Here is an 11770-nt window from a genome sequence, read left to right on the forward strand (position 1 = left end):
ACTCATTTTACAAGCAGTCATTTGTGTTGCCAAAATTGGGTTTTGCAAGGGCATGGTTCAGCATGTTTTCGTCATTAAGATAATGCAGCACATCGGCATTCCAATACACGCCTACTGCACATGCCTTTCAACTGTTTAGCAAATTATTATTATTTTTTGACAAATTAGATTTACTACTTAAGTTTTCATCTCAATTATTTCCAACTAAAAGGACATGTTTTTCATTGAAATGACTTCTACTGGGTTGATTTCAGAGGGAATGTTTTAATGGTTGATCATTTCCACATGACAGTGCCACAATTTTCAATGTTCTCATGTCGGTCTCATCCAGTTTTCCCTTAATTGAAGTTTTAACACACCCTCCTGCAACTGGTTGTAACACTTTTCCAAGTAAGAAAATACAGCGTTTCAAAAACACATTTGGCAATACAGAAGCAAACCCAGTAAGTTTTCCTCCACAAAAATAATCAACTTTTGCTGACATGGATTCCCAGCAATCCACCCTTCAAGTAAAAAAAATAATAATTAAATAAAAATAACAAAAACCCACCCGCAATGTTAAACGTCGACACAGCTAAAGGGCATAAACTTGAAGAACATTACAATCCTTTTGATGAAATATTCCTTGCTTGTCCCATAGCCAGACAAAATATCAACATTTAAAGGTGTAGGTTTAGGTCGGGGGATAAGGAATGGTTTGCCATTTGGTTGTTAGGTCATTTGTGGTGGCCAATTTAGCCAAATTCTCAGTTTCTACGTCAGGGAAGTAAATAAAAGTACCTGTTACGTTGGTCATTTAAAATGCTATCACTTGCCCGTCTTTGGCTCAAGGCCTGGTGATCAAACAGAAGGCACTTAAGTTGACACTGGTGTTGCAACTAACATGGCAGTTATCCTCAGGACCTCACTCAATGGTGAACAAAAACAATTGAGAAGCATTGACCTTTTTTCCCCTCCAACATAAAAAATAAAATAAAAATAAATCCCTTTACAAATAACTTAACCATAAATCCATGCTCAAATAATGTCATAGCTTGCTCATTAACTGTAATGTCTTAAGAAAACATTGTATGCTTGTCATCAATAGTTATCAGTTTGACCCAACAAACATTTTAATACGCAAAAAAAAGAAAAGAAAAAAAGTGTGGGAGTGATCTCATGTTGACAGAAAATATGCTGTGCGAGTGAGGAGGATAATTGTAATGGGCACATGTCATATACAAACTTCATGTTTGGGGAGCGATAGCCACTCAACCACCTTGACCTTGAAAAACTTCCACTTTGTTTGACATAGTTTCCTCCCAAGTTAGCATTTCCTTCAGTGAATGCAAAGCATAGTTTGTTTAGAATTGAGGTATAACTGCTTTTGTTGTTTTGTACAAATGACATTCTGCTTCGGGGACATGGGACGAGGTTGATGTAGCGGTTCTAAGAACAGACTTAACACCTTGGACAGCAACATGGGAAGATTGCAATCTACTCAATCAATGATAACCAAGTTATTACAGGAAGCACATTACTGAAATGACCGTTTGCTAACCGTTGCTATCATCATACAGTAAATAGTTATCCCTCTATGGGGGGGAAAAACTGTTCATAGCACGCTTAAAATTCTCTTGAATTGGCTCACTGATTGTCCTGTGGTCAACAGGATGATTCAAGTGTGATTTGTGAGTGGAAATGTCCGAAGGGGTATTAAGACCACATTCAAACAAAATCCAAGAGTCATGTTATGAGAATAAAGTTGAGATATTATGAGGGAAACGATCTAAAATCTCTCCAATAGAAAGGCTCGTGCTACAAATTTCAAATTCATTCTCATAAGACTTTTCCCTCACAAAATAAATTACAAATTTCAACTATTCTCAGTTAAATGGGAAGTCAATGGGGAAAACATATATATATCTTGACAATATTTTATGCACCCCTACAAGTTTAATCATTCTGATCAATATTGCGCTTCTGGAATATGATTTAAGCAGCAGAGGTGGCAAACCCTGCCACAGTTTAGCTTTAACCCCAGGTGCTAGCTAGCTAGCTCCATTGGTGCTCCTTTACCTGCTAGGGAGCTCGCTAGCTGGCTAGCATCAGGGGCTAAAGCCAAACTGTGGCATTTAAGACCAGGTTCTGCTCATTTACCTGCTAGGGAGCTAGCTAGCCAGCTAGCTAGAATCAGGGGCTAAAGCCAAACTGTGGCAGGGTTTTTACTTTCTGGACCTGGATTTGCCACCTCTGTTAAGCAGCCAAATCCACCCGTTTTTAATCATCTCAGGGGGCGGCCATTTTGCCACTTGCTGTCAACTCAAAATGACATCAGTTGCTCAAGTAACGACCAATCACATGTCACCTGTTTGGTCATGTGATATTTGTAAGCTGGGCTGTGACGGGTCGTCACCTGCGCAGCCATTATGTCATTTTCGGTCGACATCCAGTGACAAAATGGCCGCCCCGTTATGGATAAAAATGAGTGGATAGACTAGTCGGGGTGTACAGAACATAATTGTATAGAATTTTTTGTTGTTGGGTTGACTGCCCCTTTTAAATGATTTTCCTTTTTCTGTGGCCCTACCACTTCTCAGAACTGATACGACCTTTCTACTCTGTCAATGGATTACTCGTGGTACGATGGGAAGCGTTCAGCTGTTCCTCCCAAACGCCCGTTTATCCTTGTATGGCTTTCCGTTGTGGTTTGAGGAGTCCCAACGACTGGTTTTGCTTCTGTTATTTGATTCAAAACAACGTTCCCCCCCCCCGCAAGGTTTGTCCAGCAAATGAACTGTAATTCAGCCGGTCGGCATCACCATTACGCGTTCAACGGACATTGACACGAGCTATCACAGTGTAGCAGCCTCTGCTACCGCGTGAGACTTGAGAAGGGAGTAACACTCAACTGGTATGTTACATTACAAAAACCGGTGAGCCAAAAAAAATAAAAATAATAAAGCCTTGGGCCGTTGACAGGAAAATCAACAAGCAAAAGTGGCGATCGAATGCGTCCCCGCTTTCAAATGAAATCAAATTTATGCTTCAGGCACGTTAAGTTTGTCTGTGGAGAACGCACAACAACAGAGGTGATGGTGCTTGGTGAACAGAACTTTTCTGTTTTGTATCTGTGGTTTCACAGCGACGAGAACTTTCCTCACATTTTTTTTGTTGTTCCACAGTTTGGTTTCCTCTGTTCATGTCAACCAATCTAGCTGGAAATATTGCTCAGCAGCTATATGTACACAATTGGAAAACAAACTATCTGACCCATCTACACACGTGTTCATTTTTAGTGGTCCTTTCAAAGGAAAATAACAAAACAAAAAAAAAGCATACTACAAAGTGTAAACATGAAGGGACAAAAAAACAATTCTGTATTATTCATTGTTTTGTGCCCTCCAAACTCGCCATTTCAAGACTTATCTGCAAGCTCTTGGCTGAACGTTGTCGCCATTTTGGAATCCACCCGTCTTGACTTCTTCTTCTTTTTTTGTTAGTGCATCTGCTGCGCTCGTCTCGGATGAGATCCTTCTTGTTTGAGAAGTGGAGAACCGCCCTCCGGCGCGCCGCGTGCTTGCGGCCGTACGCCTCCGCACGCTCAGGCCCATGCCTTGTTCTTGTAGTGACGAGAATGATTAACAATTTAGAACCACTTGAAAATAAAATTAGCCCTCGCTTCTGAATCCTTCTGCAATTGAGAGGCGTCAGGCCCAACATGTAGGGTTAGATTTCTTCTTCTTTCTTTTTTGGGTGAACACACAGCAGAATAAACATTTGTTTGGAAGCAAGGTCTCCTGGTGGCAAGTCAAATGTTCAGTCAGTCACATTTCTTTTTTTTTTGTTTGTGTCACATTTTCTCGCTGTGCTGAGAGTTTTTTTTTGTTTGTTTTTAGTCCTGCTTGTCCTGGAGCTGCCGCTTCCAGGCCTCGTTCAAGTATACCAGTCGCTTGTAGTTGAGGGTCAAGAGAATGAAGTTCAGCGCGTATGTGGTGATGCAGATGATGCACAAGTCCTTCAGGACAAAGTAGAGGATGTAGCCCAGGTAGAGCGAGCCCATCACCGACAAAATGGACGTCGTCATCAGAATGAGGGCAGCCATCGCGCTCACCGTCATTCCTATGGGAACATAAAAGTATATGAAAGATTAAAATCAGCCTTCGATTTTTGTGTTTTGATGGTGGTTGACGAGTATAGATGACATGTCTCCCTCACAATTATGGAGGTTGCAGGTTCAAATTTCAGCTCTGGCTTTCCTTTGCGAGTATTCTCTGGGTATAAATGCCAACTCATCAAGTTTTACATATATATATATATAAATATATGTTCATATTAATGCTAAGATTGCATTATTAGTGTGTTGCTATCAACATTTATGTTATTTGCTAACTAGGGCTAGGCACAAATTGAATCAATTCGATTAATCATTTTGAACATCAAATTGTGGAAAATTTGCCGAATCGTGAAATTTAATTTTGTCTTCTGGATTTTAAGATTTGTTGTTCTTATGTTGTGTTACATCCAGATATTATTGTGAGTTGTCATTTTTCTAACTATGAATGTTAAGTTCATTTTTAAACTGATTTAGAATCAGTATACAATTACTGTTGTCTGAACATTTTGCACAATAATTGTTGGGTTTATTGGATTAAAATCGTAATAGTCATGAATGACTGAATATTTTTATTTTTTTAATTGCCAACTCGATTTGGCTTGTATAGTGCCTTTTTTCATTATGGCGTTAAATAGAATGTTATTATTTTGTACATTAATAAAGACTACAGACAATATAGCGCTTTTACTTACTCGTGTGTATTATACAGTGTGCTCCTCACCCGTTGCCTACTTTTTTTTTTTGCATTTGTATGTACCGGTACATATAATTTGTATTTTTTCTCTGAATGGTTGCATTTTATCTTCAATCTATTTAACATTTTGTTACTTAGAATAGGTAAAAAAAATTATATATATACATTTCTCAATATCAGCTGATATGACATACATTGTTATAAAATTATCAGCTGAGCTGCATCACCCAGCCCTATTTTCCAACTTCTTAGTGTCATTAATTAATAGTTAAACCAGCATTATTTTTGCACTTCAATTACATTTTGTACAAAGACTAACACTCATGGAGTTGTTAGTACAGTACTTTTGAGAGTAGTTTGTGCACTTTTGTTAATGAAAAGAACTCCAAATCAGAGCATGTAGTTTTTGATTTACAGTACTTTAAACAAAAAGTATGCATTGCAGAGTGACTATTCTGCCTTTTGTCAGAAAAAAAGTATGCATCATTGGTTTAATCTAAAGTTTATGAGATTAAAGTGTGAGTGATATTGGTTACTTTGGATCGGTGACTTGAGTTGAGTCGGACTCGTTATCAGTCAAAATTCCTAATTTCCTGTTTAAACTATTCACATAGGCAATTGTATTAAAAAAAAAAAATCACTCTATTTGCTGCAGGGCTTTGTCCATATCTCCCGCAATAAGCAAAGTACTGAAAATGATTTTGTTCCAAACAATCAAGACAATAAGCGTATGTTAATTAGGGTAAAATGTTATTTGATATCTACTACTTTTTTTCCCAAAACACATCCTGACAATAAATAAAGCATAATGACACGATTGCTGATGCGCAAACCGAAACCACGTTTACACAAAAGCAGTTCCTGAACAACATGAGTGTCCTCAAAAACTGGAACTAACGTTACAATAACGTCTGCTAATGAATCATGCGACCAATTGCTTGCCTGTGTGCGAAGCTTAGAAAACAAAACAAAACAAAACTGGGGCACAAGTTGAAGACAAGGGAGTTTTACTTGGCACATTGTTCCTTCTCCATTGCTTAAGGGGGAATTGGCTGCTTCTAGTACAGAGCACACACCCAAAACTGTGCACTTGGCTCACGTGTCCGTGTGTGTGTGTGTGTGTGTGTGTGTGTGTGTGTGTGTGTGTGTGTGTGTGTGTGTGTGTGTGTGTGTGTGTGTGTGTGTGTGTGTGTGTGTGTGTGTGTGTGTGTGTGGGTGTGTGTGTGTGTGTGTGTGTGTGTGTGCCCACGTGTACGAAGGGTGGAGGGTTGGGATTTATTTATTTATTAATATCAGGATCTTGCACCACTATCCCATGAGAACTAACCAGTAAGCGGCTGAGGGTCATCGAAAGTTAGAAATGAAGTGACACTGCCTTTTAATATTGAGATCTTGACCAGCCGAAGCCGTGTACTGGTTATCTTTTGTGTTAGTCCAGTGAGTGGTATCTGCTGCGGCTAAAAAGGACCTCTTGTTCGATTTCAGCGCCAGGTGGCCAGATAAACATGCCAAACCAGCTGACAAATATGAAATGCTGTTTGGTGGTTGGATCGAGACGAGCCCGCCGCTTAAAATGCGAGATTGAATCTCTTATGTCCACTAGATTCCATTTCAGCGTCATGTGAGTGAAGTGAGTCAGGCCCGTGATGTTCAGCATGAACCGTTGAGTTGGCACTATTTGTCCAATGGCCGGTGACATTAAGCAGCAACGTTTGCAATGTTAACCACGCCCGCTTACCTAGTAGGAGTTGGAAAGCATAAAAAACTATTCCATAGACACTGTTTGGTTGGTTCAGTGCACTGTCATTTCCAAAAATGGAGCCCAAGAGCCCAAATCCTCGACCCCATCTAAAAAGACACAAATGGGGAAAATGAACAAATAGAATCAAATTTTGCAGTTTGCCAGATATGAACAGTTGTTCAAAAAGATTCAAAAGCTAGGACTGGGCAATAAATCGCATTAATTTGTATTTTTGGGGGGATTATTAAAAATGATTTCTGTTATATCCAAACGTTATTGTGAGTTGCAATTTTGCAAAAGTGTCAGAATGCTGGATATTTACAAGACATGCCTAATACAAATATTTACTTGCTACTTAATTATGGCATTTAAGTTAGGCACAAGATATGAATACTGAATAGCTTCTTCTTTTTTTTTGCACAATCTTAACATTAAAACATTAAACATTAAAATCATCATATAGTATTGTTGACTAAACATTTTGCACAAGATTTATTTTTGAATAAATGAAACCTTTAAATAAGCATTTATTGGGTTTATTACTTTGATTAAAATCAATTAAAACTGTAATCATCCAGAGGCTCCAGTGAATATATTGTATTGCTTTTATCTTGAAGGCAAGATTAGCTGGAACTCCATCACTGGAAAAAAAAATCAGATAAAGAACTATAAGTATGGTGGCAAAAAGTGTGCCAATTGACAAATCCGGGCATGTCATTATTGATATTTCCACAATGCCAATGCTTCCTTTACACGGTGAAAACAAATGGCATATTGTAATGGGGCTAGCATACAAACCAGGCAGACTTTTAAAGTAGTCAGTCAAACAACATTTCATTACATTTTGAAATCAAAATAATCCTCACAAATCAAATTACAATGTTCCTAAATCCAATGTTGACCACCATTTCAACTTGTGACATAAGATCAGAATTGTCAATGTTTGCCTTATTATGCTGTTGCAAATTTTTTTTTAATTTTTTTTTATTCAATAATAAATTGATAGTGCCCATGGCACTCAATTACAATACAGGTTTGTTTCTGGAGAGACAACTTTATTCAAGTACTTGTGATACCTTAGGTCTTGACAAGTTACATTCCGGTAATATTTGTTTAGTGTAGAGATTATTTCAAATTGACAACTAGGTGGGGTTTTCTTGGTTTGTTAGCAGTTGTGTAATCAAGTGGTATATTTACTTTAAAACTACTGTACAAATTGAGGTTTAAATTGTTGATTGAAAACTAAATGTGATTTATGGAATGGGAAAAATAATCCCCTAGCAGCAGCTGTACTGTATTCACGAGGAAATGCTGTTTAGCGAGTCCTTTTACTACCACGTCAGGAGAAGAAGAGGTGTGTTCTGTCCCATTGGGTGACCAGACGACACTTTTGCAGGCGTGTAGTGACATTAGCTCGGCGGCTAATGACAGCTAACTTGAGAGCTATAGTTTGTCAAAACTAGTGAATTCACAATGATGTAACTAGCCAAAATCTCAGGGAGAAGCTGAATGAAACTTGTAACAACAAAAGCAGCTTGTTTTCCTTTTAACTTATCAACGACACACTACGGCGTGAAATACACGAATGAATAAATGTAGAGGGGTCAAGCGGGAGTAAAATGATAACAACCCGGCAGTTAGCTTACAGCACAGTTAGCTTTATCATGCTAAAATAGCTCGTGGAAGCATTAGCCATGAGTGGGTCTAATTTACGCGCGCTGGCCAAAATAAAGAATACAGTAAGCAAGCTAAAACAGCTAGCCGGTGGCTAACCAGAGCATTTCAGGGTAGCATTTAGCCAGAACGCTTCGGCCCGGATTTGCAGTCACATTCATTGAGCGGTGAGCGCCACCGTGGGCGCCCTCGGCTGAATTCAAATTACCTTGAACTGAACACTTTGGAGCAGCTGATGGAGCTGCTGACGTCGCACATTGCCTTATAAGTCGGATCCCGGGCATTTTCCCTCTCGACGTGGAAAGCATAAAGGGACAATAGGATGCCCAGTAGGCAGACCAGGAGCCGGGCTATACTCTCCCAGCGCGGGGTGGACACTCTCAGGACGGGGTCCGCCATCACTCCCTCGACTAGCCTAGCCGTAGACACGCAGACATACGCAGCTTGCTAGTCTATGGACTCGACTGCGACGTGGAAAGGCGTCAGGACGCGCCACACGGCGAGGGGGCGGGACACGCCGAAGCCGCCGCCGCCGAGGTACAGGCCCAGAACAAAACACGCCAACATGTCCGTTGAAACATGCGGAAGCGCATACCGAGCGAGAAAATAAAAATACACCACCGGGTTTATTTACTTATATACTAATGTCATCTACAAAAATAAAATGCACGTGTATTAAAAAATAAATAAAGTAAGTATATTTTTTGCATTTATATTTTTTCAATTTACACCTTCACAATGCAATTGGGGCAGTTTGTTTTGTGTTATTTTATTTCCTTTTATCGTTATTATTATTTTGTTAGTTTTTTTTGTAACAAATGGGGACCACTTGTTTAAACTGTTAAAATAGTAACATAAATCAATATTTTTTTAAACAATATAATTGCTCAATAATAATGTCTTGTATTATTTATTATGTTTCTTTCATTTTTAACTCAGCGATATCCATTGACCAATTTTCAATGTAGAATATATATATTTTTTTTTTATTAAAAAACTTTATTCAAAAAGTTGATTTGATATTATTTGACTACATTATTATTTTTATTATTGTTTTTAGTAACACTAATGAGGACTGCTAATATTGTTTAAACTGAAAATAGCAGCATGCTTTAATAAGTTCCGAATAAATATAATAGCTGAATAATATTGTTTATTTTTTATCTTTTATTTTTAATTCATGCCTTCTTGAAGTGATATCCATTCACGAATTAATCAATTTAGTATAAAGTTGTACTCAAAAAAAAAAAACTTTAATTGTTTGAATTTTTAACGTTTTATCTTTACTACAAGTTAGTGACACACAATTGAAGACAGCTAATATTGGTCACAATATTGGAAAAAATAGAAAATTAATTAATTAACCCGTGGGTGGTATTTTATGTTGAAATGGCCTGGTCAGAACCATCAAAAAGCCCAAAACGGGTCATAGTACCGCCCAGAGGTTTTAATCATGTTTGGTTCTTTTTTTAAATTATTATTATTATTAATAAAAATCTATTTCGACAGAATGATTTGTCAATTTGTTTTATTTTGTATATGTTTTAGTTAGTTAGTTAGTTAGTTAGTTAGTTAATCAGTTACATCGTTATTTTAATTAACAATTCATGCATGTAATTAATCAGTGATGTTGGTTGTGTTCTGTTTTTGCACAGGAGTATTTTCCTAATTTTTATTTTTATTTTACACTTTTACAAAGCAATTACGACATACTGACACGTTTGTGGTTATATGTACAGATAACAGCCACTACCGCTTGAGATAAAAAAATATATATTTTTAAACATACTCCTTTATTGATCACCCAGAGGGGAAAATTACAGAAGTACCGCACAAGGTAAAAAAAAAAAATTTAAATTCTAAATTCAAATGAATAAAAGAAATGTCGGGTTCTGCTTTTTAAACACACCATTTTTCCTCGCCTTTAATTCATGAAAATTAGCGTGCAACGTTTGGTCTGTCACGTGGGCCAACCACAGTCACGTGACTCTGCGTATATAAACACAGTGACGTCGTATGTTTACTAATACTAACTCGGATCACCAGTAACACTGAGAGGGTCAGCTCAGTTTTTAACCTGCACAAATGGCGACCGACTTCGAAACACTGTTCTCTTTTGAGCAGGCCTTCTACGACCAATATGAATATTACAACCTGGTTGAATACTCATGTCATGTCGGTGGAAAAGGGAGGTCCAAGAAAGAAACGGAGCTCAACACTAATCGCCATTGCCCCGCCGGACACGAAAGGAAGATTGCGACCAAATTTTACAACAGCGAGATGAAACGCAGGAGAACCAAAAGCGCGTCTTCTTGATGTCCTGGTTTCACCTTCTTCATTGTTTACAGGTAATAGTGTGGGTTTGAAACGGCTGACATGTTCATCTGGGTGTCTTGCCTTTTTCTTTGAAGGCATTGATGCTGTCCCGTTGTCAAGTGAACAACAACAGACCGAAGTATGCGTGTGGCCTAATAAGTGACGTCAGAAGATCCCTTTAGATGAAAACAAAAAAACAATTCTAGGTTACAAGTGAAAATGAAAAACTTAAGTATGGCGATAACGCCGCATTACTTTTTTTGTGTCACGTGAGCGTATCCACTTCGCAAACTAGTTCCTTGGTTGCTGTTTGAAAGGTCTGTAAGATGACCAAAGCGTAACAGGAGGGGTTGACCTAACCTTGCATATCAATCAAAGAATGTATTGTGACACTGTTTTATTTCTACGTAGGTCTGGACACCACGCTGGACTCCTAATGTTGATTGTGGCCAAGAGTCTCTCCTTTCCTGACCTAGTGACATATTGCCCAATCACGTGTCACTTGACAGTTGTCTCTCTCTGTCTGTCTGTCTCTCTCACTTTTCATACTCTGTAACAGGATCTGATGATCTCAAGTTACAGTCGAGTCTTGCAAGAATAGTTTGTTTTGAGCTAAGTAGGTCAGCCATGTGTGCTTGATCCATATGTAAAGATGAATGTATTCCTTTTGGGTGGAAAGATATTTTACTGTATTTTATTGGAATAAAGTGGCTGTTACTTAAATAAGTTTGTTCAATGCAATATAATGCAGTTATTTTAAAATGTATTGGGGGGGGGGGGGGGTTCTGGAAACAATTCATCAAGGTCTAAAATGAATAATAGACCCTCCTTACGGCAAGACGTCAGCATTGATTGGATAGTGCGTTCAATTGTCCATGATATTTGTATTATTCATCTATGTTCAATAAATGTTAAAAAGAAAATTGCCCATGTAGCTATAGTACCTTCTTTGTCCTAGTGAGACAATTTTAGCGTACAGTGGAAGGACTGCCATCTTTTCTCACCACTATATGACATTTCTGTGCACTATTGGGCAAATAAATGTTAGAACGTTAATTACATGTGCAGTTGTATACTGTAGTTGTAAAGCGCAAATAGGGCACAGTAATGAAAAATAAACACAAGACAGTGAGTGGGCCCTAGTCATTTAAACTAAAGCACTGAATTGTTTTTACACGTGAAGGACAAAGTACTATAGACTAGTACTGCTAAGGTAATTCCATACACGAGGAAGTGTGGCCTAAATATT

General features: G+C 38.2%; 1 protein-coding gene and 1 pseudogene across 2 annotated transcripts; one reads left to right on the forward strand and one right to left on the reverse strand.

The window, feature by feature from the left end:
• Nucleotides 1-244: 244 nt before the first annotated feature.
• Nucleotides 245-8780, reverse strand: vkorc1l1 (vitamin K epoxide reductase complex, subunit 1L1). The gene is made up of 3 exons (XM_086057566.1): nucleotides 8414-8780; nucleotides 6529-6638; nucleotides 245-4101 (listed from the first exon to the last, which is right to left on the reverse strand). Exons 1-3 carry the CDS (start codon nucleotides 8602-8604, stop codon nucleotides 3875-3877), a joined length of 528 nt encoding a protein of 175 aa, XP_085913692.1. The 5' UTR covers nucleotides 8605-8780; the 3' UTR covers nucleotides 245-3874.
• A 1433-nt stretch (nucleotides 8781-10213) lies between these two features.
• On the forward strand, nucleotides 10214-11455 carry LOC147160823 (nuclear protein 1 pseudogene; annotated as a pseudogene). Its single transcript, XR_015097419.1, has 2 exons — nucleotides 10214-10553; nucleotides 10933-11455. The product of XR_015097419.1 is annotated as a nuclear protein 1 pseudogene (transcript).
• Nucleotides 11456-11770: the final 315 nt, after the last annotated feature.

Source organism: Leptonotus elevatus, chromosome 16 (genome assembly GCF_054856555.1).
Source record: "Leptonotus elevatus isolate MCC_2025b chromosome 16, RoL_Lele_1.0, whole genome shotgun sequence".
Classification (NCBI taxonomy): Eukaryota; Metazoa; Chordata; class Actinopteri; order Syngnathiformes; family Syngnathidae; genus Leptonotus; species Leptonotus elevatus.